The sequence below is a fragment of the Tyto alba genome, unplaced genomic scaffold (genome assembly GCF_018691265.1).
Source record: "Tyto alba isolate M040663 unplaced genomic scaffold, T.alba_DEE_v4.0 Super-Scaffold_1, whole genome shotgun sequence".
NCBI lineage: Eukaryota > Metazoa > Chordata > Aves > Strigiformes > Tytonidae > Tyto > Tyto alba.
In genome coordinates this window covers 21,465,697-21,493,272 of record NW_024881261.1, presented here as the reverse complement: position 1 = coordinate 21,493,272, position 27,576 = coordinate 21,465,697, and the positions used below count along the sequence as shown (strand labels likewise).

Here is a 27,576-nt window from a genome sequence, read left to right as displayed (position 1 = left end):
AACTGGGAAAAAAACAAAAAACAAAACCAAAAACAAACAAAAAAACCCCAAAACCACAAAAAAACCCAAACTCAAAACAAGTGAAAAGAAAAGAAACAAGAAAAAGAAAAATCACTGGTTTAAATTCACCAAAGCAACTGCTTCCCACTAGCCAGGCACAGTGTAGAGATGGCACCCTCAAATGCTCAAAACCAGTGTAACTCTGCCTGAGACAACAGAACTGGACACAACTACACTGAAGGGTTTAATTCAGTAAATTAAAACTATCTTTGGTGCATATCCCATTTCTTAACCTGCAAATTATCTATGTCTCATAATGCTTGATCAATGTAAATGATGGCAGCTTGATGTCTGTTAATTGGACAGCAGGTGCAATCAGGTGGACAAGCCCTAATCCCAGATTCTAGTCCACCAAGGTTGCTTTTTAAAAATCACATAAAAACATATTGCTACAATTTTTAATTAAATAAACTGATTTTTACGCTAGAGAACAAGTCAAATACCTCCATCCTCTTAATCCCACCAACACCTCGACCTCCATAATAAGATGCATCCACAGTTGGCCACTTTTTCTTTGGCAATCCATCTTCATCATCTGATTCCTATGGGAAAGACAGGGACATATTACCGGTGCCCTCAGATAAACAGCATAAACTATGGAAAACAACTGAACATCCTATGGTTCAATCATTGGATATCTGGCTTTGTGTGTTATACTTATTTGCTGACAAAAAAACAAAGGTCTATTGTCTCTGCAGCTGCAGTTTTAACTAGGGAAGCCAAAGAGGATTGCCTATTCCTCTCTCCAGGCAGCTTTTATTTAGTCAAATATGCACTGAGCTTCAAAATCACAACTGACTTGTAAGGGAAAGCAAAGTAAAGATGAATCGTACATTATACTGGCTTGCCACTATGCTATGCAGAAAATGCAGCCATCAGTTAGGCCAAAGAAATCATTTATTAATTGTGCTTTTAGAACTTAATGTCACCTAACAGGGGAAAAAAGATACCACTGTGAGTTTTCTAACACGTGCATCAGACCCTTTTCTCATGGCAGCTGTAACTAGTTATTCTATGCTGCTTGATTCTTTGTAGAGTCTGGCTCAAGCTACAGTTTGGAATCAGGACTCAGACTGGAGCATCTCCAAATTGTCAGGGAACTCAGATCCAGAGTTTTTGACCTGCATTTATCAAGACTGCAGATTATTCTTCTAGAACATGGAAGAGTCTGAATCAGGGTTTTACTTCAGGTTCATTGTTCTGTTCTTACTCAGTTAAAAGCTGGCAAATGTTTCTGCTTCAACAACCCTGGGAACACATCTCCAGCTCTATCACCTTGAGCTGACAGAAGTCACTGGGATTTCTCAGACTCCCTATCCTTATGCTGAGCCGAGGCAGCTGAAAGTCATACCAAGACCCTCTCCAAGTGCATGCATAATTGAAGAAAGGGCCCAACAAGCCTCCTACAATACCATCTTCATTGCTCACACTCTTTAATAAAGACAAATAACTACACCTCATGCCGATATGCAGATGTGCGTGCTGCTCTTGGATGGACCATGCACAGTGCTCTCTGATAATTTTCATCAGTACGTTTCTAGAAACGCTGCCTGCATTTAGTTTTTACTAAAAAAATAAAAAATAAAGTGAAATCCAAACACTAGAGAAGGACACAAGTTATTGTCAGATTATTAGGTGACATTTTCTCAAAATTGCCCTTCATGTTTCTGTTGGAATGTAAAAGGAACAGAGAGTCCAAAAGCCAGTAATAGCTTTTAAAAAACATGCCTTAATTTTTGTTTGTTCATATTTAACCCTTATGTTATGCCTTGGAATAGCATATTTCTATCAGTTATTCAGTGACACCTGATGTCTCAGATACGGTTCCTCCATACAAACTCTTTAGTATGGCCGGGCTTGACTGGAGTTGACAATTCCATTAACTAGTAAGGGGGTTTGGTTTTCATATTTTTTGTTTTGTTTTTTTGGTTGAGGTTTGGTTTTTTTTTGTTATTGTTTTGTTTTTATCCTAAGTCAGGGAAATAAATATACAAGAAAGGCACTGTGGTTTGATGTTGGGTTTTGTTGGTGGTTTTGTTTTGTTTTTATTTAAGAGTATAACAAATACACAAATTTTGTGCCACATCTAAAACAGTACCCAGTGAACTACATCAGCAGTTTTAATTCATTTATATTTAATTTAATTGTGAACTTGAGTACTATATATGAACATCTTGCCTCTTCCATGGGATGTAACACAGATTTCAAGTCTTCATGTCTAACAACCCTTATTGCTGACAAGGCCGATAGTAGCAGGACACAGTGATTGCCAATACTTTTCCAGCTGATAAAGGGTTTATACCAAATATCCCCTACGTTGAACACATATCAAAGCAGCATCAACAGCTACCACACACATTTTGAAAAGTAATGGAAATCTAATGCTTGTAATTTGGAACAAGTTCTAGATAACTACATTCAGTTTAACAGCAGCAATACCAGACTACATCATCTAAAGGTAAATATAACAAAACAACAATCCATACTAGATAAAGACAAGGCCAAGTAAAGGGGTAGATAGCATCTGTATTCTGTGTTACTCCTGGAGGCATACATTAGCTCACAGTCTCTTTGCATTTAAAATCTCTGATGATCAGAATAATTGCAAAGAATCTGGGAGCTCTGATGCAGGGCTGCGATGCTGACACCTCCTTCAAACACAGCATGGCTGCAATCACCATAAAACCAGCATGATTTTTGGTGTGCATTCTAAAGTTAAATTGTCCTGCTGCCCAGGACAAAGCAACAGGATCACATACACAGTAATGGTGGCCTCTGGCAACCTCAAAACAGCAGCTGTGGTTGCCTCCTGATACTCATGCCAAGTTACGGCAAACTGTAAGCTTCTCTTGTGGATTAGGCAAGTATTTTTCCATCTTAATTGTCTATGCCTAGGAAATAAATAAAGGAGGGCATGAGTTTTCTCTGGAGGTACTTTTATTTGTTACTATTATTTTCATTAAATTAGTACAGTGAAACTAAGCTGAGGTTAGGGTCAGTATGTTACTGTCCCAAGAAGAGCTAATTACAACCTCGCCTCAAACAACTCATAACCTAAATGAAGAAAGGCTAAATGTCCTTCCAAAGTCACTTTGCAGCAGAGTCACAGCTGGGGCAGACTCTTGTCTCCCTCTCCTATATCAAAGCCACAAGAACGTGATCTTTGCTGTCCTTTCTTCCAGGTGCCAAACTTTGTACCTTACTGCCAATCTGGGCCAAACTCCTGCTGAGAACAGTGGCAGCTTTACTGAAGGAGGGACAGCTTTCAGCACAACTTGAAAAGGAAAGATTTGCCTATATGCCCGTTTGGTATGCAACAGAAGGAACAAAATACCATAGGAGCTGTTGGTCTGTGGACCTTTGAGTTATGCAACGATGTTCTCTGTGGATTGAAATAATCTTGCTGCATGTATATAATGAGGCCAGAAGGCAGAATTAATTGTCCTGACCCAACAGACTTCCTCTCACAGCCTTCAAGGTGTCATTAAGACACCTACAGGGCTGATGCTCCTGGACAGCACAGTATGTTACAGTGGCTGCACACAGAGCAACAGCTCAAAAATAGCATACTTACAGGCTCTGGAGGTGGTGGTGGCGGTGGCTCCTTGATCACCTGGAATATACAAACAATGGAAGAAATCTGAGATAATGGGAGGGTACATTCATCTCTCTGCTTTCTTGCTCATAACACAGATGGGCTGCCCTGCTCCACTCCCCCACATTCAATATTCTCAATAGCTCCATTGCTTTTCAGCTGTCATGAAATAAATGTAGATAAGAAGCTAAATCCATCACATTGAACTATCTGATTAGTGAGGAAGTGACCTGTTAAGTAACTCATAATACAAGTCCATATTCTGGTAGTTCTGCCTTAAAAATGTCATATAGTTACTGAGCTAGTGCAAAATATTCACTCAGAATCTGCAGCTCCTACAAATAAAAAAGAAAGCCTAACTCTTGTCTTTAACCAGAACAGCTTATGCACGTTAGTAAAGCAGTTCCGCTACACTTTTCTGCAGCAGGTTTCAGATCTTGTTCTAAGGAGGTCTCAATCCCTACAGAAACTCAGGCCATGTCCATGAGCTCACTTAAACTTCTTATTCAGTATCAAAATCACGTAGGCCTTGAAACATTCAAAAATCCAGACCAGAGTGACTTAAACATTTTAAGCGATTTGTTGAATCAGGGACTTACAAACTTGGAAGCATTCTCTTGAAGTTAATCACCTACTCCAACACTTTAATTCTGAAACCAAGTCAAAAGAAAAATAACCTGTACTTACCACCGTGCAGCAAAGGGGCCAGAACCACCACAGAAAAGCCAGAGCCAGCAGCAGAAAGAGAATCAGGAGAGCAATGAAAAGGATGGTCCCAGTGAGCTGCAAACAAGATGATTACTCCCGAGTTATCTGTGCATGTCACAAACAAAGCAGGAGCCCTGAAGTTACCTATTTAGACTGGGCAAAATGACCTCACTATGAGGTCTTGGGTAGATTGTGCAGTCAATCACTATTATCGTTAGGGTCACATCAGTATTTGGTGTGACAAATCTGTTTCTGAAGCCATGATTCAGGGAAGCACCTTCTGCTTGTGGTGTGTACAACACGTATGAATTTATGGTATGTTCATAGCCCACTAGATTCAAGACTGTTAAACCTGCATATAAACCATTCCCAGATCTGTGCTGACAAGTCCCTTAATATCGCTAGAGGGACATTGCAAACTATATGACCACAGGCTCTCAGGTGTGCAGAGTAACCTTTCATCACTAGAGATGCAGTATATGCAAATGCTGATATTCAAAGAATGAGAATATTGGAGCTAAGAGTTCATGGATAACTGTTCACATGTCAACATCACCAAACAGAGCACAACTTACTCACTCAGCCCCATCAGCTCCCAAGCCTACCTGCAGTGCCTCTTGACTCAAACTGCATGCAAAACCCCAGCCTGAGTGATTATGCAGACTAGTCCTTAATGGTGCTGGTCCTTGGTATGCTTCCTAGAGCTAATTTGACTATTTTTAATGAGATACTGTATTTGTCATCTTAAGCATTTCTGATTCTTATATTCCATATTTCTCTGAAGACAATGGTGGGACTCTGGGGCTGGATAGCTAAGGGCCTACATTCAAAATCAAAGTTAAATTTTCTTTAAAATTACTGGAATCCAAACAAAATTAAAGTGTTAACATTTTAAATTAGCTTTTCCAAACAGCCAGGCAACCAAAAAGAATAACAACTCTGTTTTTCCTGGGTAAATCTTGATGGATTCTTTGCACTTGGAGCATTTCACATCTGTGTATTCAGAAGAGGTATTAACTCTGTGTATTGTTCTGATCACTACAGGAAAGCAGGTCTTCATAAGATGCTTGGCCTCTGTAGAATGCACAGAGCATGTGGATTTTTGGAAATTAAAACATTTGTTGCAGACTAGCAGTGGCATGCTGGGACATGCCATTTCCTTGGACTGCACTGGGATCTGGGATGAGGTTAAGTTTAGCTTTGGTGCTCCAGCCAATTCTTTTATTCTGGGAAAGGAAACATCTTCAATGGTAGATTTTCTGAGTTTGAGAAGTGGCTCAATTCACCAGCAACAGGGGTATCAGAGAACAGGCAAAACCTGGTAGCAAATGAGAGAATGTGGGACTTGAGAGATTTGAAGAGAGCTTGAAGAAAGGTTTGTGAATCGGGCTGAGGGAATAGAAGCTGACTAGAAAGGAACCTGTAAGAGATTTTCAAAGAAGGATAGATGGGAGGATAAATGGAAAGAAAAATTCCAAAGATTTATGGAGGATAAAGTCTGTGAGATTCAGCTTATTAAATCTGAAACTACTTACTAAATTCTCATGACACCAGAAACGGATGTTTAGCCCCTTCTTACAACAGGGGTTCCCTTCACTGTTCCAAGTGGCTTTGTTTTCCACTCCAACAATGAAAAGGCTGAGGATGGGACAGAAACTACCAGCTGATAAGGGCTTTGCGAAGTCTGGGTGAGATCCCGAGTGGGTGCTTTGGGTGGTACCTAGCTCCTTCTCAGGCCAAATCCTAGAGCTGTCAGGACTGACATGCTCAAGATAGGACTAACACAAACACGGCTCCCACTCCATGCTTTTAGGCAGGTAGCCCAGTATCCCGTGTCTGTGTCACAGCATCACCATCCCTCCGCTGCTCTGTAGCTTCTTGTTATAGGTGTAACAAACTGACCTGGTTTGGGATACGCTATTTAGCTCACCTCATTCATTTGGTCAGAGAGCAGCTGAAAGCCAAGGTGGAGTCCTGCGACATGTGCCAGACCCCCTGCTCAAAGGTGTCTTGTTAGAAGACACACTACCCAGCTGCAGTTCGGTGCTGCAGACCTCCTCTCTGGCCCTCCTATGGCCCCTGTAGCATTAATGCATCTGGAAAGCAGACACTTGAGAAGCATGAATTCCAGTGAAATCAGCTTGCTGAGAAAAGGATGAATAAAAGTCAAGCATAACTTTAAGAGGTATTGCTGCACTCCTTAAAAACAAATCCAAGCACAGCACCAATGCAACACATGAGCCACAGATGCACATACCACTGCTACTGTTACTCCAAGCACACATTACCTCCTTGGTTTGTAGCTTTGTTTCCCAGGCATTGCTTTTCTCATGCTAAGTGGTCATATAAATAGCCAAGACATTTGCCAGCAGCAGCTCAGAAGCTGCTGGCAACAAGAAGCTAAAGAGTCCTCTTTTAATGATAAAATATACAAAGCACTGTAGTGAAGCTGGACTTTGAAAAGGAAATATCAGACTTCATGCAGCTGAACAGAAATAAGCACAAGGATCACACAGAGGCTTTAGGAGTAAAGTGAAGATACTTACTGTACAGAAAAGACAGAAGGGCCAGCTGGGAAGGAGAGCTGAGTAGGCCAGCTGACTGCCACCCACAGAAAAGGAAATGGGAGAGGAAAGGAAACGGAGGGAGTCTCTAAAATGAGAAGAGTGAAATGCATGAAATTAAGACAAAGTTGGAAACTGAACCGCCAACCTCTCTGCTTGCTTAGGGGATGTAACTGGAGTGAGACAGTTTTTTTTTGTTTTGGTTTGGGTTTTTTTTTTTTTTTTTTTTTTTTTGTACCAGCTGAGAATCAGGCTCCCTGCCTCCTTCACATTCAATCTGTAAGAGGCTGGTCAAAAATTGTCAGATTGAAAGGACTGAAGATTGGATTCCTTTCTTTATCCTAAGGCTACTTAGAGGAAAGCTTCCTCTGTCCATGTTCTGGTGTGAAGGAAGCCCAGCTAGGACTAAGACTTCAGTCTTCATCAGAAATAAACTACATATGGGTAACTAAATGCAACAGTTAACACTAGTGTTTCACTGCAGATTCAAAAGGTTTTATTGTACTTGAGGTAGAAGAGAGGAATAAAGTGTGAAAATATCAGTCTTCAGTGTAGAAAATTTGGAGGAAAGTTTTGGCAAAATAAAAATAATCAGGTGAAGCAGCAAACACATCTCTGCTAAATTCTGAGTTCCTGCACCCCACACTGTTGCTGCAATCTGGTGTGAGATTTCCCAGCTTCATTGCTGAAAACATGAGAAATTCAGATTTGCAAGTTCCAGTCACTGCCTCTATCTTCATTCCTGCCCTTCTGTCCTGCAGCTGTCAAAAAGTCCAACAATGGTTACAAACCAATATGACAGCATTTGGCATAGGCGATAAAAGTCCTTTTGACACCAATATCAATAAAGCTCAACTTTGTATCGAAGTGTTTGCTATCAGGTACTTCAGCAAAGTTTGTTTAGTCTACAAGCACAAGGCCAAATCTGTAGCTACCGTACTTGCTTGCATCAGCTACAGGCACTGGCTATTTTTACTCCAATGCAAGGAAGAAGATTTATCTAGTAGTCAGCATCTTAACTTTGATTGTTTGATTCTAAAATCAGATTTTGATAAAGGATCACTTCTAAATGTTGGTCCCTGACAGTCCACTTGGGGATAGGTGGTCTTTTTGACCAGGAGGTGCTCATATCACAGCCATCGCTGTCCCGCAGCAGCACATTCTCCCTTGGCTGGGCTGAGCAGCAGCCTCTTATCAAGAAGCTTATCCCAGGATCTGAGGCTGCTATCTCTTTCTGGTCATCCCTCATATGACATCAAGAGAAAAGCAACCAGCTCCTTCCACTAAAACTGTAAAAACACCTTAGCAAATCCTGAACTAGTAAAGGCAAATTGTGATGGTGTAAGAACAAATGTTGTAAGCTCCAACCAAAAAATAACCAAGTAAATTTAGAGGACCTTCCATGCTGTGGCCCTTCCAGATCCAAGTCCTGGCAGTTGCACCTTTCACTCAAGATCCCATAAGGGATCCCAAAGCTCAGCAGGATGTTGCTTCCTGATGCTCCTTCCCTTATTCTCCCAGATTCCCTTCTAGTCAGATCCTAGATTTAAGGATCTCTTTCCTGGGACAGGAACGGGTAGGGTGCCTTTTGTTGTAATTTTTTATTCAGTAAATCTATCATGATCTATGCCTTATCAATAACCATTTAATCTTAACTAGCCCTGGTTTTTTCAAAGAACTGCTGGGATCCAGTCAATAACTGTGATGCAGAAGCTGTACAGAGCTCATGCTCACTCAAGAAAGCTTTGCCTGAAGAGCCACCATCTCCTTCTAAGATCTCCTGGTTTCTCTGTCAAGTCCCATTGAAATTACTTACACACTGTGTGCTGGTGATGCTGACAGAGCTGGAGATGAATGTTAGCCCGTTGTTCATGCTGACTTGTAGGAAAACCACCCTAAAGCACAAAACAGATACACTTATTTTTAGTGTCATCTTTATGCCCATTGTTCCCTTTATTCTGGCTGTGTTTTAGCCGTTGACTCATGAACACACATGGATAAAATATCCTGCTGAGTCAAGGCATTTTCATGGCTTCAGGTGCTTACCTGCATTTGTGTCTCTGCTTGCCCAGGGGCTACACTTTTTATGTTGGCTTGAGTTGGGGCATATGCTCTTTATTAAAAAAAACTCCATCCCACCTGGGGCAAAGGGCACTAGGACAGTGAGTCATAACATAAAGTCTCAGACATCTGCAATACCACCCTAGATAGCACAAGAAACTTTAAGGCTTTTTTTTTTTTTTTTCTAACACCTTCTGCAGCTTAAAAAGACAGAATGTATTTTCTTTTATATCCAAGTAAATCCAGAATACCTGCACTGAGGTCAAGGGGTAAAAACACTGAAATGACAGGGAAATTAAAGAAGAATCTAGCCCTTGCCATTCTCCAATATCAGAGAAAGGGTCCAAGAAAAAAACAAAACAAACAAACAATGAAACAAAAAAACCCCACAGAAAACACAAAGAACTTTCCCTCACCCACAAATAGGAAAGGGAGGGAGGCATTCCCCCTCACCCCTAGTACAGAATTTAAGCACCCAGAAGATCACCCAGGGAGAAGGCAGGGTCTTGTGTCATGTCTCCCAGGAACCTGCAGGATTACAACAGCTAAAAAACACCAACGCTAGCCAGAGCAGGGCAAAACACAGGCAGCAACATCTACAACAGCAGCAAAGGAATTAAAATCAAGCATCTCTTTTCAAACAAAATGAGAAGTTTGCCTAGAATTCAATTACCTTTTGGTCTGAAAAAAAAAAGGATATAGGAACAGAGGAGAAATCACTGTTCTACAATTCTGTGATACATGACCATGGTTCAACAAGGCCTTTGGTTAGGCTGTGCTAAAGACCCGATATTGAATAGAGTTATGCTTGCTCATGCTAGGATAAGATTTGGCACAAAGGGAATGGAGGTAATCCTGCCACACACACACACACACACACACACAGAATTATTAGCTTGGCACTTCAGCAAAATTGTGAATCCTTGTCTCATTAATGACATCCTCATCCAGGAGCCCCCTCTCTCTTGACACATGCTGGAAAGCAATACTTACTGTCCAGCATCTTCTATCACTGGGGCAGGACAAAGTAAGTAAGTATCATGAACAAGGGTCGGCTTTTCATCTGAAAAGAAATGAATATAGCTGTCAGAGATGAAAAAATGAAATTTCTCCAGGCAGGCCACCCCCTGGAGAAGCACTGACACCCATGAGAGCTACAGACAAATTCAGTATATAGGCAAATACCAATATTCCCCAGTAGTACTGATTACAAAGCCAAGTACTACGATGACCATTCTTGTTGATGCCAATGTAACGTCTAGAGATACCACTGCTAAGAAATTAACTACATCTCTGCTTCTGACAACAGTGATCAGCCGTCCTGAAGACAGCTTTGAGCAATATTCATCTTGTCTATTTGACAAGTTCCTGCAAACTCTATTCATACTGAATGCTCTGACCCCAAAGTTAGTCAAGGGGTCAAAAGTATAGGGTGAAATTTTTGCCTACCCACTTCCAAACGCATACACAGAGGAGAAGCCAAGGCTGCACTATCTGAACCCAGGTAAAAGGAAGAACAGAGATGAAGTGGACCAAAGTTAGCTGAAGTGGGCAGAGATAAAAAAACCCCATGGTTGGTCACATATGGGAGACAGACAAAGAGGGCCCATGACTGATGCTACTGTGAGGGCCCGTCCTGCAGTAGCTGCTGCTTTTCCTGTCCCCAGACTTGCCTCTATGGCAGCATTGTACAGAAACAGCCCATGTTTATAGGGGTCTGGTGCAGGCACAGTCAAAAGTAAGGCCATGGGTGTCTTCCTGCCTCCCTGCACTCTGCTGCTCTGAGTCAAGAGTGCTCCTCCTGTTGCTTTCAAAAGCCACATCCAGAAAGCCAAGTCCCATGAACACAGAAAGGAGACCCAGCAGTAGCCCTGCAATGCCATTCCACTGGAAGTGCATAAACCGAGGCACAAGAGCAGATGAGTCACTGTTATAACTGCACCTTAGCAAATGGTCCAAAGCAGCTAAGGTGCTAGTCCAGAGAAAGACTGGTTCACAGAAGTCCAACCCAAGTGAATTAGGGGCTGGTAAAAGCTGCCAGCTTATTTAAACCTTAGAGGCTTGGTTACTCTTTCTACCTAGGAAAAAAAAAAATTAACTCGAGCAACAGCAGATAGGAGAGTTATCTCATGCTTCACCCACCCCAAGCACACCCGAAGACAAAGCTCATTTCCTTGTTTTGGCAGAGATGAGATCATAAAAATCATAGTGATATGTTTTAGGGCCAGCCTGAGGGGGAAAAAAGACAGCAAGCATAGACCAGTGTCTCATCACAACATCTGTGGTAGACCCAACCCAAAGAGAACACACCACAGAGGAGATGTGCAATTAGGGTAGTTTTCCTCCTGTGTACTTCCAGGCCCAGGTCAGCACTCGCTGTGTGAAGTCCAGTCAAGGTGCCAGTACGTTAGGGACAAGGAAGAAAAGAAAAAAATATCTGTCTACCTGGCAAACCACAAGAAACAAAACCTTAGCAAAGGGCATCTGTAACTGGAATGAGAGCGAGACCACAAGAGTTTATTTAATGAAGCCTCCACATAGGCAACTAGGATGGGAAATGAAGGAGCAATTCATGCATAATTGTACACTCCCTCTTGTAAGTGAATTCATTGCTAGGGAAGGCACCAGTCTGACCACGACAGGATATGAAAGCCTCTACTGTGCTCAGCCAACAAGGGTAGCATATACAGAAAAGGAGCAAATCTCCCCTCCCCATGCCGTGCTTTACCCTGCCAGACATACACAGCTTCTCAGGACTAAGAAAGGACTGCTGAGAAACTGAACACTCAATCTTTTTTGGCCATTCAGTCTTTTGCCTGGCTGCCGAGACAGCAAACAAAAGATCCTGTTTAGCACTGCGATGACAGGGAATTTCCGCGTTACATGTTCACTGCGATGAGATGAGACCAGCAACTGGCGTCGGAGGAATGGAGCAGGCCTGCGAAGGCCTTACTTTATGGTGAGTGTCTCCTAAATTGGGGAATAAAGAGTCTGAAGACACCACTAGGGGATGCAGATAGCATTGTTTCTTTTTACTGGTGATGAACAAGGGAGTAGGGAGCAATTTTATTTCTCCGTCTTAAAAACCTGATACCCAGTCCTCACTGGCTGTATGCACCAGCCATGTGCATCATTACAATGATGCTGAAATTCATTGTGCAGCAGCACATCTGATTTAAGCCCACATGATACAATGATACAGGTCACATGACTGAATAAACATGCATTTCAAGATTTTGTTAGGTGTAGATCCCTATTCAGCTCCCCCCACATCCACTGCAAGGACTCCCTCCACATGGACCAGTGGTGAGCTGTATCACCTGTCATTCACAAGGTGACACAGCCAAAGGGGGCACTACAAACTTACTGATAGTAAGGCTGTCATTGAGCCTGAAGCTGCAGAGTACCTGGTCAATATTTCTTGCATGATAAAAGCCGTTCCCTCTTACCACAACTTGAAATGATTCTGCAAGTAAAAATACAAAAGTAATGAAAAATAGCTCAAATAGTGTTTCCTTCCAGAGTGACTTGAATTACAACATGACAGTGACTGCTCTGCCCTATGCCTGAAAAGAAACATCCACACTGACGCTCAATATTCAGCAGCAATGGTCAAGAGTGCTATAATAGCACCTGCGCTTCACAGAGCAACATTCATCTCAAGGTTGCTCCTGCAGGCATCCCATTGACTCCCAATGTCTTAATCAAAGGTGCCTCAGTAGTACTGTGAACATGACATGGCTGATGTCATCTCATGGTTCCTCCATGGCTTTTGGGCCAGACACTTTTGCTAGCCATAAGCACCAGTCCTTCCTCCTATTCTCCACAGCACCCACAAGATCACAGCAGATGGCACTTGGCTTTCAGCAGCAGCTCTGTTGAGACAGATGCAGACAAACAGGATTCTCCTCATAACCCCCCTGTGAATCAGAGGTGAAACTCTGCATCTGGTACAAGTCCTGGAAAAATACAATCTTTCAGTCCACGTAAGAACTGAGCCTGTGCATTGCCCTGTTAGTCTCTGCTGTGTATATGAACAACTGAAGACCCAGGTGCTGCAATTTTCTTTGTGCTCTTCCTCCACACCCCTGTCCCAGCAGCAGAAACCACCAGTGGCACGAGAAGAGACCTGCCACATCAGACACACTGTCTGCTGGCCAGAGCAGGTGCTCCTAAACCTGCTCTTCAGCTGCTTTCAACTTATGTTGCTTCAGTCCTGATGGGGGGGACACAACACAGAGGGGAATGGGACACCTGTGATTTTTGTCAGTACTGTGGTAAGTAATTGTGATTTGTTCATTTAAGCAGAAAAAGCATTGCCAGTTTTTTCAGCCAACATTTCAATGGTCTTTTTACTTATGGAGCACGTTCACATCTGAGTAAAGCCAACCTAGGAGAGCTGCTGCCAGAAGTCAGATCCCAGCTGCACATGCCCTCTTCTGTTGGCACCACTGATCACGTTGCAGTGCACTGTGCTTGCTCACACACCTGAAAAATAACACTCTTTTTGTTGCCAGAGAGATCAGTAAGGGAACCTGCCTGGCTGATCATCTGCTGGGAATAGGAATGTGCAAGAGAAGGGAAGGGACAGAAAAGTCATGGTAGCACCAGGTGAGTTTATGTCTATTGTGAAACCCTTCCAAGTCAGTGCACCCAGGACAGCTAGGAACAGGAAAGGTAATTTGAGGAAGAAGACATTAGGAAGCCTGGTTTGGTTTCTCAGCTTCTCCACAGCAAGCTTTTAAAACTATTTCTTCGTGACCTGTATGGGTAACACTCCTCGGAGCTCTGATAACAGCACAACACAACTGTTTGCTGCTCTTCCTTCTCTTTTACTTTGCACAGGTGGAGCCTGACACAAAGCCACAGTCTCCTATCTCTTGGGGCCAGCCCGAATTGTTAAACTAGGCACAAGATGCACCAAGAGGGGAAGTGGCAAGGGAAACTTCCCTCTAGGTCACAAAATGCATTGTAGCTGCTACACTGACCACAAAGGTAACATCTTTAACACAAGCAGGTGGAGAGATGTTACAAATTGTTCTGTGCCAAAAGTATTTTTGAAACTCTCTTTGTACATGGCGTCAAGAAGCCAGCTGACAGCTGAGATCCACAGCACACAGCAAGGGAAAGCACAGAAATTGCACTTTCAGACATAAACCTCCTGCTTTAGCAGAGTCCTCCACAGCTCACTTATACCAGCTGCTGAGCAGCATTTGAGACCAGCCCAATACCAGGGGAGTACCAGCACAGAACCAATTAATCTTCAAGGTACACATAGAAAAATAGGAATAAACTGCATAGAAGTTCTCCACTAGCAGCAAGTAAAACCATGAATAAATCCAGATGCATTATCAATTATATTTTGACCAACTTACTAAAAATGAGAGGAAAACAATGTTGATAGGATTGAGGGGAGCAGCACCTAATTTTTAGTTATATGAGATCTGGCTTTTGGTAACATTTTATATGGTGCACTTCCATGCTTTTTGTATGCTTTGGATGAATGATTTGTTATTGGATAACACTATATGAGCCCCAAATGTGGCTGAAATATATATTCAGCCTAGCCTGCCTGCTCTTCACTATCAAGTTACTGCAAGGCAAGCTAGCACGAGGATGTGGAGTGCTTTAAATTTCCCGTACAAACAGCCTGTTCTTGCCAAAAACACTTTCTCACTACATTGAGGTCTAATGCAACTGTGGGTGAAATGGACAAGGACATGCACAAGTTACGATCAAGAACTGGAAACCCACACTGTGGTTTTCCTTATGGTAACTTTCCCTTAGAACCGTGCTCTGAACTGACACAGGCTGCAAGGAACATGGGAATCGGAGAAGATATTTTAGGAGGGGAAAAATAAAATACATACTGGAGTGCATACTAAAATGAATCACACACTTTTGATCATTTTTCTTCAGCAAAGTGTCAATTTGAGACCCCACTGAGCACATAAAGAGCCAAATGCACAAAGCCAGCATTAGAATTTGGCCTCTTTTTTAAGGGAAGGGTTATTCCTCCTTGTTCCCGTTGGGGGTGGAGAGCACTTCTTTAAATCAATAAAAATGGACTGCAGGGCAGATTCAGCTGCTTACTTCAGTAAGAATCTGGAGCTCCTCTAAGTCTGACTCATACCTTGAGCCATTCCACATCTAATCCATCTGATATGCTCAGAGTTATTTTGACGAGCATCCCTGTTTTTTTGCCAGCAGAGCTGAGCGTCATGGCAGCCTGAAGGGCAGCCGGGCCTCTGCCCACCTACCAGAACTACCTGCCTGGGACCAGACTTGCTTGTAGCCAGCCCACTTCACAGTGACTTGAACATCCAGCTAAGATGAAAATTTCTTTTTTTCCCCTCTCAATTTTGTAAAGTAGCTTGATGAAATAAAATTGCACTTTTTTTTTTTCCCCCCTCGCTCCTGAACTGATGGTCTTCAAAGGCAGCTATCACAAAGGCTTAATTGATAGCTATTTCAGTGGCTTTAAAAAGATGCAGCAAGTAAGACACTTTTGACACAAAACAAAGGTAAAAGCTACATCTGGAAGTTTAGTCTTGTCAAGACAGTTTCTCTCTCCTGCCCTTCTTTCCACAATCACTGCCACTCTGCACATTCAGTTGTGAACAGCTGACTGGGTAGTAACCTGTCCACCCACACAAGCTGACAACAAAAGTTTCAATACCAGACTTGCATAGAAATGTAAACAGCTGGTACTGGATTTTGTTGTTGCCTTCAGATGCTTTGGAGCATTTGCTGCCCCTTCAGATGCTTTGGAGAATTAACATGCTCTGGATGATTGCCTGTTGAAATGGCTAATTCCATTTCATTTTGCACCCTGGCTCTGGCTGCGTCCTTTTCTTCCTTAGTTACTGTCAGATTGTAGATTGTAGCTTTTGACAAGACAGCGAAGGGAAAAAGGTCAGCACTGAAATAACCAGGCGGCGCTGGCAGCGAGATGGTATGTCGAAGCTGGTGTGCACTGGCTGTGCTGTCGGCTTTGCATCCGAGACTCTGATGAGAAGCTGACGACTTGCATCCACACCTGGTAGTTGATGTGGCCACATCCAACAAAACCTTTCAATCACATCTGCATACCATAAGCATAATCAAAGCAATGATGCTGTCAAACAGGATATGAGGCACCTCCAATGCTGCACTGATAGCCTGTTTACAGGCTGCATGCCCTGGTCACTTCAAATCAGAGGGAACAGGAAGGACCCAACTACATTGCTCCACATTGGGGATGATGAATTTTCAGGGTCAAAAAGCATTAAACATCAGATAGCTGTCATAACGTGGCAAGACCAATTTGTAAATGGACTTGCCAGATAGCTCTGTCACAGAGAGCCAGAGTCCCAACTGGAATTATCACCACATGGAAATAGTTTCATCAGCATTTTACTAAACCTCTGCCAATTCACAAATGAAGCCAAGATCACCAGTATCACCAGCACAGTGGTAATTATGAGTTGCAAGAACAGTTATAAGGAGGAGGTCAGCCTGTTCTAAGCCCTGATCACAACTGGCTTCCACTGAACAACACAAAGCCCTCATGATCTTGTATCAGATTCTAAAATTTAGTAATAACACTAAATAAAAGCCAAACTGATTATCACCTCCTCCCTCAGGTAAGTTTCATACAAAAAGCATGGACAGAGCCACATCTCAAGGCTGTAAACAAGCAAGCTTCTCTGCTGGAGAATGTGATAATACATTGTACTCTTTCAAAAGTTCTATTATTTTTTGATCAAAATTCTGAAATGAAAATATCAATTATGTATTTTTTTTTTTAGAAAACAAAATTCCTAACTTAGAAAAAATGGGAGGAATGTGGCTTTTCTAGAAAATCTTATGTTCTAATTTTCAGCCAGTTCTAAATGCAGGTGTGTGTATATAAATATATTTATATAGGATTCAATGGCTATATGTCTTACCTATACATTATGACTAAACTATGTTAGTTATTACCTAAATTTAAAATGCATTACAATTTTGAGATGACTTCATAGGCTTCAGTATTTTTTGCACTGAAGTCCAAAGAAAGTACATTAAAATATAAATCACATTACATATAGAGTAGAACTGTATCTGACTGTCCAGTGAACTGGAGTCAGGATCTGGATTCCCACTACTATGAAAAAAGTTGTTCAATCCCAGGAGATTCCCTCCAGAAGACAGTGGTACACACAGCTATAAAGATGAACCTCTGGCTATGTTGGAGTGGTATAATAAAGGATAATAAATCCAAACACAAGTGTAAATATTTGCAGCTTCACACTTTAAAACCTCTTGCAGGAGTTAGTTTCAGATAAGGCTTTCAGGACTAGACTCATAATAAAAGCTACTACAGGCCTGATTTCTGGTTCTAAAGACCATCTAACCCACAATGACAATATGCATCATTTGTAGCTGCAGTTCTGGCTTCCTCCTATTTTCAAGCTCCCTGATGCTATTAAGCAAAACATCAAGCATGAGAGATCCAAGTCTTCACACCCTGGTGATGCAGCACTACACTTCACTGTGTGCCAGCCTGTGCGATGGCTTTCTCAACAGGGACAGAACAAACCTCAGAACTTAAGTGAAACAAGTGCTGGTGTTCTGCTGAATCAGCAGCAATACACAGAAACTGCTTCTGCCTGATTTATATTGGTCTGATTTGAAAGTCACAAAGACACTGAAAAACTTTTACAGATGCAAGTAATGCAACAACTTTTTTTTTTTTTTTTTTTTTTTTTTTTTTTTAAGGTGGACAAACTATTTTTAAGTGTACTTGCATATTTTTAATCACATTTGTGATAAACTAGTTACCTAGCAAGCTTGGCTAAAAATGATGTGGTTTGAACTCATGAATCAGGAATCAAACTGATTCCTTTTGACATACAGAAATTTTACTTTTTGCTGAAATATATCAATTTTTGAAAGGCAAAACTTTTCTTGAAATTTTTTTTTCCCCAAATATTTTAAAAAAATATTTTCAAATTTCCATTTAAAAAAAAAGGATTAAAATTCAACTTTAAAATATTCTTAACACTGTTCCAAACAATTACAAGAATACTACTGAAATTGGAACACTCACATTTTCATGTAGCTAAATGCAATTTTTGGTGAACAGGAAAGCTTTCAATACGCTGTTGCACAAAAAAAAAAAAAAAACCAAAAACACCACCCTGGTACACAACAGGCAAGCAAAAAAGGAAGAATTTATCACTATGAAATAAAAAAAAGCTTTTAAAAGGCAAAGCTTTAAAACTGCTTTTTATCAACTCCACGAGTAGATTTTTAAAAGCAAAATAATTCCTTTTTATAAATCTTGTCTGTAGAAAAATTATCACAAATGTCTAGTCCACAACTATATATTTAGGCATAATTCAAAAGACACAAAGATATTTCATTTTAATTTGAAATATTCAGGGCAAGATTATATTATAATAGACATGTAGAAATGAACAGTAAACAATTTCTCTTTGTGATATTTATTAGATATATCCTGAGTTTCCTATTTTTATCTGTTTTCAAGGGTAGCTTTCATGCATCATTGCATCACTGCTATTTTATGTGCTCATTTTTACAGTGTATAAGGAAATGAACACAAAACAGTAAACAACATATCTAAATAACCATGCTGTAAACTGTACTTTCCAGCAAACTTACAATGTCACTCTTTCTCTGCTGCAATAGCCTCTTAAGTAGACAAAAACACAGCAAGTGAATTGCTAATGTAAACCAGAATAAATCCAAGTTAAATATACTAGACATGAAAAGCATGAAATTATCAACAGCTCCTCTGGGGATTCTTCACATTTACCATACACACTAATGGTTCTTTCATTGTGAATAAGTAAAACGTTAGTATTTTGGAAAACACATCAGGTACCTTGGCCTATGCAGTTAATTATATCCTGTTCAATAAACCTGAAATTTCTGCAAATGTTTTGCAAAATCTTGTTCTAACTGCTCACAAGTTCTAGCAGATCCCAGGAATGCAGTCTTTTCAGAAATTTGAGAGACGCCACCTCTAGATCCTAAAGCACCTCTGGCAGTCTGGCTTTACATCACTTCTATCTTCTCCTTCTCTTGGATATTTTAAAAAGCAGAATCCCCAATTCCCCAACTGCTACTCAGTCAACTCTAAACAGGTATTCAGCCACAGAGGCTACGTGTTTATTGGCACATTTTTTTTCCCCAAGTGAGAAGGAACACAGGACTTTAGCTATGGCCCGAGGGGATGCTCTAACACATCCATGGGCTTCAGTTCCAATACCACATTAGTTACTGACATTTCATCATTGTCATTCATTTGCCTTATCACATTGTTCTTGTTGAAACTTACCTCCTGCACAAACACTCGATGGTTCAGCTGCTAGGATCTCAATGCAAGACTTCTTGAGAATCTAAAAGATTTAGACAACAGCATATTTGGCAATCATTTTTATCTATGCTTTATTAATACAGGAAAGGGTACCCTTTTCTGCGTTTCAGAATACCCAACTTACTGAATCAATGGTTCCTCTCAGGGCGTAAAAGCCTCCCGTAACTGGAAAAACATGATCGATGCTGTCAGCAATTGTTGACAGCTGCAAAGAAAGACAATCATAAATCATGAGGGAAACAAAATTATAGTGAACAAAACTGGGCCCTTTCATACTTGCTAAAAGACATCATACTGACACGAAATGATTTATGCCTCAAGTAATTAAATGCCTTCATCTGATGCTGTTACTTGTGTACTAGTATAACAAAAAAATAAAAGGAGCAAGAAAGCAAAGTTACCTGAGTTTCATTGAAATCTTTCACACCTACACAATAAACAATAGCGCCAAAGCTTCTAGCTCTATTGGCCTAAAAAAAAAAAAAAAATATGCCATTAAGTGCAAAGCCATATAATCAGTGGAGCCAGCAGTAGATGTCTATAGGTTTGACATAAGCTAGCTTGGGTGAATGTGAAGGTGACTTACTTCTTGTTCTGCATAATAAAACTGAACATCTTGCAATTCTCCGTCCGTCAGAGCAATAATGACACTAGCGGTCCGAACTCCTACATGGAAGATAGTTAACAGACTGAGTATGTATGACACAAGATTTAGCAATGAAAAGAGAGTTTGAAGTGAGGTATTCCTTTTTGCTGACAAATAAGCACAAAACTGTACGGCCAGACTCTCAGCCTGATTTCTATGGACTTTATTGGAGATACACCAGCTGAAGGTCAGATGTATAATAGCATGCAGTAAGTCAAAACCTGTGCCTCACTTCCTTCACAAGCCTCACTGAAGGAAGGGGGAGTACTGTTCTAACACAGTCCATGCACAAATGTCTTTGTTCTGAGTAAAATATAGCACCCGCTGAGATTACAACTAGACCCTTCATGTGGAGAAGTGGAAAAATGGATCTACAGAGACAAAGAGGTTTTCTCTCTTCTCTTGACAAGCATGTCTCTACACAAACCTTGTGCAGATTGCGGTAGGAGATACCACCACCAAAGGAGCCATCCTGCCTTCCCCTCCATCAGTCTTTCAAGGAGCAATCCCACTGAACATAGCATGAAAAGGGCTTCTATAGGGGGGTTCAGTCCTACGCCTCTTGAGAAACAAGAGCAGTCAATGAAGTTCATAGGAATTTTGAGCATGTGAAAACCTTAAGATCAGGTCCATTGGAGAAAACTCATGTTTTCTGATAAGACATTTCATATCCCACCTAAGTGAAAAGGTTGCTTGGACTTTGTATCGCTATATAATTAATGCAGTATAGAATACAATACTACCTAGAAAAATGCAACACGTTAACAAAATTAAACCAAATTAATATGCAAACTATGGTTCAGTCAACCATTCTGCCTCAATAGTTCTTAAGCAAAGTAATTAGTACACATATATGTTACTTTCAGGGAAGTATTTGTTATTTTTCCACAATAATCTGTTACAATTTCAAGTGTCTTTCCCCATACTGTCTGAAATTAAAGACTGATTAGTTCTGACAAGTTTCTTATGCCATGCAGTTCTTTCCATGTCATGTCAGAGAGACATAAATCTTAAAAAAAAAAAAATGACCTGCAACTTGGAGGGAAAAATCGCTTAGATTCCCCATTTGTTTTCTTCCCAGAATATTTGTTAGAGACTGAAAAATTGGAGAACTTGATTTCTTTCAAACATTTGTTTCTTCCCTAATATAGAAAGCTTTTGAGAAGCAAGGGACCTTGCTTCATTCTGTATTTTATGAGCTGACTGTAAGAATAATTTTGGAATGAGTTTTACAGTAATTGCATTAGTTTTTCTTTCTCATTAATGATTAAAATCCAGATCTCATCTACTCCTTTTTCCTTCCTAATCAACTTACAAAACAGTTGATCAGCTCTTAGTTATATATTATGAAGAAGTAAAATAATTTCCAGTTAGATTCCTCAAGACTCTTGATTTCACTGGCAGAAGTGCCTGAGAAGCCACCCAGGGTTGCTACTGAAGACTTTACACTCAGCCTGTTTCATTAAAAAGGCACTGACCCATTTCTCCATCTTCCAAAAAGGCCATCAGCCCACAAATTAGAACAACTTCACACCAGGGTACAGACCAGACAAGAAGTGTTCAGCTTAACTAATTAAGCCTTCTTTCGGCACAGACAGAAAGCACAAATATTTCCCTCTCTAAATTTAGTGAAAATTTACATTTTAGGAACTCAAAAATCCCAAATCACTGACACTGATGCCAAAAATTCAGCTGATTGCATTCACGCCCGCACTAATGAGAACAAGGACTTGAGCACACAAAGCAGACAGGGCTGAGTGCATCAGGACAGAAGGGTGCAGGAAAACCTGGGTATTCCTGTCCCCTGGGTACAGGACAGGCAATTCTGGCTGTCATGCTTTGGTCTGTATTCTGCACTGGGTCAGATCTGTGATCATACCGGTCTTCTCTGGTCTTAATAAACCATGAATCACGCATTTAAAAGTAGGGCTGTAGTCAAAATGGAATGTAGTGATTGTGTAACACCAATTCCTTCTCCAATGCTTCTTTTGGCAGGTTTACTGGAGGTCATATATAGAACTATCATCCCTGTCTTTTCAATGCAGATATATAACATGAGTGGTATACAATACATACCTCCATAGGTTTCGTGGTAAATCTGCTCATTTGCCTGCAATGAAGTGTAGAACATTGTTAGCTCTTAAGTACACCAGCAGAAAGCAAAGGAAAGTTTATATGTATAAATCAAGGAAAAAAGGTACTGTGATGTTTACCCTTTTAAATCCTTCATGCATGAAGGTGTCTCCTCCAGGCACTTCATACTGAAGAATGTCAAGCCCTCGTCTTATGGCTTCCCTTTGGATAAAAAAAAAAGAAAAAAAATAGTTAAAAAAAAACCACAAGAGAAAATGTTATTAAAAGTTCTTTTTTATTCTGTTGAGATATCCCTGTACCACAGCTACATTATGCACCCTGTCAATACATTGCACAGAGTGCATACACATCAGCTAAAACACTGGTATAATCAAGATTTTTCAAAACCATAATTTTTCAGTCAAACACCTACGGGAGCACAAAACCAGACACATGGAAATGTGTTAACTGTAACATTGTATAAGGGTGCAATTCTGTCCCTGCTCCCTCACTCTGGTATACTGGCAGTCAGGATAGGACTGAACTAAAGCAAATGCCAGCAGTGAAACTGACAAACTGCAGACAGAATGAGATTTTTAAATGCTTATGACACTGTCACAAAAATGGGACAAATAAAAACTTTGTATTCAATCAATCATTAGGACAGTTGGAATTAGGACTTTTCCATTATAAACACAGAGGCCAAAGGATAAAAGAACAGGATGGGAATGATGAGTTCCCTATCCTAGACCAGGGACTGATCAACCTTCCTGGGATACATACTGTCCCCTGGTAAGAGAGGGACTTTGATACCATGACCCCTGTTGCACAGCTTCTTACTCCACAAATAGCTGTTAACCAAGAGGATCGCTCAGGGAAATTAATAATTTAATTGATCTGTGATCACTAAAAGACTCTGATCCTCGACAAGTTTTCATTATATTAACTGAACACAAATAAGGCACAAATATTCAACAGGCAAGATGTAGGCAGTCCAAACATCAGCTCTAGATGCTATGTGGCATCCTTTTTTTAAAAAGATAGCAAGAGTCTCAACTCCATTTTGCAACAGGGCATTTTAAGCAGCTCAACCCCAATTACAGAGAAAACAGGAGTCTATATGGGAGGAAGGTGAAATCAGGAGCTGGAATGGGGCATGTCCTTAGGGCAAGAAAAGCACATTTTTACCCTTTCAAAGTATAAAATGAGCTAAAAAGGCACACATGGTGATCAATACAGAGAACAGGAGTTTAGGAGAGGGAAAATTCTAATACCATGTTCAACATACTGCCACAGGGTTCCTGTCCACTTTCCAACTTTAAAAGAGCAAATCTACCTGCGAGAAGTAAACAAGTTTGAGCTCTGTCACCAAAGTACAAGATGGAGACCTGAGTCAAAACTCAGTGGAGAAATGCAAGACCCCTCCCCTGCAGGGTATATGGCTCTAGATGAGGTTCTGGTGTATAAAACAGAGAGGAGAGAAGGTGGGAAGGGTATTGTTATTTCAGGACTGCTCCAGTGCCCCCTTTATTTATAGGGTGCACTGTACTACTGAGGCCCTCTCACACAGACAGAAGCAGTAGCAAAAGAAAGGGCTTTGAACTGAAATGAAAGAAAATACTTAGAAACACCTCCATGACAAGGATTTCCATGCATGAGGCAATGATTTTTTGGGGTGGGGCTGGGTTTTCTGGGTTTTGGTTTTGTTTCTTTTTTTTTTTTTTCCCCTAAAAAAAAAACAAAAAACAAAAAACAAAAACACAAACAAACCAAACAAACAAAAAAACAACAACAAAAAAAAGACATGAGGATTTTGTTGTGAAGGCAGCAAGAATTTTGCTCCAGCCTCAGACTCCCTTCTTCAGAAGCCTGTCACTTGGCTTTGCAAACCATCTCTGGCAAGGGTGTTGTCTGAAGGCAGCCCAGGAGAGGGGTGTAATAGCCTGGTGAGGTAGTGCTCCAGCAGTGGGTATGACTGGCTGCTGGCGTAACGTTCAGGGCTTTGGGTCACTCTGAAGGGCACTGTGGGACTTCCATACAGTCTTTTGCTCATCAGCTCAGAGTCTGAGATCTCTTACACAAAAACTGCCCTTATTTGGATAGTTGGGGATAGTGAAGATGTACATGAATCCTCAACTGGAAACACAGTTTCTCCCTGAAATACTGCGATAAAGAATAGACAGCGCAGTGCTGCCTTTCTCATGTAAGACTGGAAACAAAATGGTAATGGACATCCAAATGCCTTCTAAGCCCTCTTCCAGTTGGGAATGGTGGAAGGGATTTCAGTTGGTGCCACACCAAGGACTGAGACAGACCTCCAAATTCTGGTTTTGGGGCCACTTGCTGCTTGAGAGAAGGCATGGAGGGTATTTCTGGGTGAAAGCTGTGGGGATTACTTGCCTGTTTTCTGTTAGTTTCATGACTGTAGTGCCTCGTGAAGAAAAAACAATGAAAGACATCCGCAACATTGGACTGAAACAGAAAAACAAACCAGATCCATGTCACACACACACATTACTTCAGTAGATTTTCATTTGTTAAGAAACAGTGAATGGAAAAATAAATATATATATATATATAAAATTAAAATTATCATCTTAAGAAAACTCTACCTTATGAACTTTTCGGCTAGGCTTTCCACAAAAGAGTAAATCTCAGTCCAATGATTTCTGACACTTCCAGACCTGCATACAAAACAGAATTGATTACATTAATCTTGTTTCGAAGTGAAATTCCTTGTTCCACTCTGAATTTTAAGCCTGGGCTACTCTAAAGTTGGTTAAGGACACAAATTACATAGAGATCTATGAAGATAAGGCAGCTAACTCTGTTCTGGCTTCTACAGCAGTTGTGTTGGAAGCTTTAACAGGAACCATCATGACAAAACCCACTGACTCAGAGAGAAATAGAAATAGGTCTGATATGGTTTATCATACCATTTTGAAAAAAAAAAAATCAATAACTCTTCCATCTGCCTTTTTTCCTTTTATAGCATAAAGTATAAATATTTTCTTCTCATTTAATGTTGTTTGACTTCACTAAATCATCTGCTAGCAGATTATTTACTTTCCTAGAGCACAGCTCTGCCCTTGCAGCCACACAGAAAGTCTTGACTGATCTTCTATTCTCCCAGAATATGTGGGAGAATGTTTGCATGAATTACTGTTTGTTTCAAAAGAGAAAGCTTTTGAAGTAATGCAGAAGGGAAAGACAGTACTTGTAGCTAATTCGCTGGACTAGCATTCTGGACAGTCAAGCCCTGGCTCTGTTATAGAAGTCTTGTGAAAACTTGGGCAACTTAGTTACATGCACAAACTTACACATTTATGCTGCTATTCCCAATATATAAAACTGCATGACTGGCATTCCCTGGCTTTTTTTCTGCTTAGTCTTACATTCTCAGGGACCTCCACAGTGTGGTGGGACTCAGACCTCAAACAAAGCCTTACATGCAGTAACTCTACAGTAAATGATAGATGATTTCTATCATGTGGATCTAGGTCATATACTTTCAAGCCATCAAAAAGGCTATAAAGCATGAGAAGTCACTGGTTTTAAAAGCCCTTCCTACAACTGTGGTGTCAGCTCATTTGCATGTATCAGCTGTCTTATGCAGAAAGATAAATGAAACAGCAGCACATACAGAAGGAACACAAGGACTTAGACACAGAACTAAGAAGTTTCTGAACTTTAGCTACTGTAAGGCAGTAGGTTTCCTCTAACTTCTGTTAGACATTTTTCTGTGTAAATGTATAAAAAAAATGAAAAAATGATCCCATATTACAATTCTTGGTTCTATTATGGACTTTCCAAGTGACCCTATGCCAGTCACTCCTGCCCTTGTACGTCAGGTACAGATCAGCATACAGAACCCCACATGTGCAATATAATATGGTACTGCCTGCCCTGCAACAGTGCTGGTGGGGTATAGGAGAAGAGCAAAGATAAAGAGACAATGAGAACTAGTGATTCATTCGCAGAACAAACTGGTTATCGAAGAATGAAGAAATTACCAGGTGCTGAGGGAGGGCAACAAAGGACCAGAGACCACTCAAACCAAGGGTGTGGATCCTCTGCTGTCTCCAATTTCTATGCGTTATGCAACAACATGTTTATGTATTTGTGAACAGCACCAACGAAAAGCGATGGCACTATTAGCGAATGAGCCCTTTTCTCATCATTAGCTGAAATCAGAGAGATTTTCCTTGAATCTATGCAAAATATATTTACAGCTCCCAACTTTTTTTTTTTTTTTCCTCCTCCTCCATTCTCTCCCCCCTAGAGTTGATACTTTCAGTTTCATTCTAAGCTTGCAATTCCATTTAAATCCAATCCCTGCAATTTCTAGCGGAGTCACTTCCCTACATAGAATAGCCCCAGTTTCTTACTTGGAAAAGACTGACCTATTTTGGATGAGGTATCAAATTTCTACTGCCAGCTGCAGAGGCACTGATGCAATCCAAAAAAGAAAGTAGCAATTAATTTTCTTTATAACAGCAACAAATCATAATTTCCAGTGTCTCCTTAGGATCGTCAGAATTGCCTTTTTTTTTTTTTTCTTCCCCTTTTTCTCTAATCTACCTCTCAGGCAAAGAACAGCTTGGTAAAACAGCCTAGACACTGAAAATTCAAGAAAATCATAAGCCACTAATGGTAGTAAAACATGAAGACTTCCAAAGTGAAAACGCACAGATAACCTTAATACTGTGCATTTCCATGTGCTCTGACTACAATGAAACACACTTTATTGGAAAGGGCAGAACCAGTGAGACTAGGAATCGGCTGTAATAAATCTATCGATGTGCACCTCTGCAACGTTAAGGTGGTCTCTGCCATGGGCTAGTCCTTATGGGAAACTTAATGTGCTCTCAGAGTGCCTGATCTACACTACTGAGCTACAACCCTGTTATGCAGAAATACTTCAGCATGGCAGCGGGTCTCCTTCTCCCCTAGGAGGAATTCTTCACCACATATTTCTGGAAAGTGACCAGACCTATCAACTGGGAAGTGTCAATGCCAGACTGAAATACTCACAAAAGAGTGTTACTGTTTCAAAATCCTATATAAAGAGTACCAGTAAAGTGGTCAGCACTTTACCACTTCCCCCCCAAACACTACTCCAAGCCCACGTGTGATATCTCTCACTGCAAATGATCCCTAAATGCCACCAATGCTGATTATGTCAAACCCCTCATGAACACCAGTGGGGGTGGCCTGGCTTATAGAATAACCTGATTTCTCCTCCCTTATGCCCAAGCTCAACTCAAAATATCCCTGTTTGCAAAGTATTTTTATTTGCTGTTTCATATATATATATATATATGTGTGTGCATGTGTGTGTGTATGTTTGGAAGGCTTCTAAGGTTTGTCCTGATAGTTTCATCTGTTGCTCCAGAGGCCTGACCTCACACTACCAGCAACAGCAATTTTAATGACAAATCAGACAAAAAAATTACAACAATAAAATATTTGGTAAACTATATACTAAGTTGCCAGATGCTGT

The 27,576-nt window shown here is 40.7% G+C and overlaps 1 protein-coding gene across 2 annotated transcripts in view; it reads right to left on the bottom strand.

The window, feature by feature from the left end:
- ANTXRL (ANTXR like) overlaps positions 1–27,576 on the bottom strand; it is a 73,343-nt gene that overhangs the window by 32,423 nt on the left and 13,344 nt on the right. For both annotated transcript variants that reach the window (XM_042788234.1, XM_042788229.1), the window contains exons 2-15: positions 24,686–24,757; positions 24,474–24,545; positions 22,214–22,295; positions 22,077–22,110; positions 19,941–20,020; positions 19,756–19,824; positions 19,479–19,559; positions 19,316–19,376; positions 12,356–12,454; positions 9,982–10,051; positions 8,744–8,822; positions 4,343–4,438; positions 3,635–3,673; positions 504–602 (exon numbers count right to left, since the gene is read on the bottom strand). In XM_042788234.1, coding sequence (XP_042644168.1) covers positions 504–602; positions 3,635–3,673; positions 4,343–4,438; positions 8,744–8,822; positions 9,982–10,051; positions 12,356–12,454; positions 19,316–19,376; positions 19,479–19,559; positions 19,756–19,824; positions 19,941–20,020; positions 22,077–22,110; positions 22,214–22,295; positions 24,474–24,541 — 957 coding nt within the window. In that variant the 5' untranslated portion in view covers positions 24,542–24,545; positions 24,686–24,757. The remainder of the gene's footprint in view (positions 1–503; positions 603–3,634; positions 3,674–4,342; positions 4,439–8,743; positions 8,823–9,981; positions 10,052–12,355; positions 12,455–19,315; positions 19,377–19,478; positions 19,560–19,755; positions 19,825–19,940; positions 20,021–22,076; positions 22,111–22,213; positions 22,296–24,473; positions 24,546–24,685; positions 24,758–27,576) is intronic.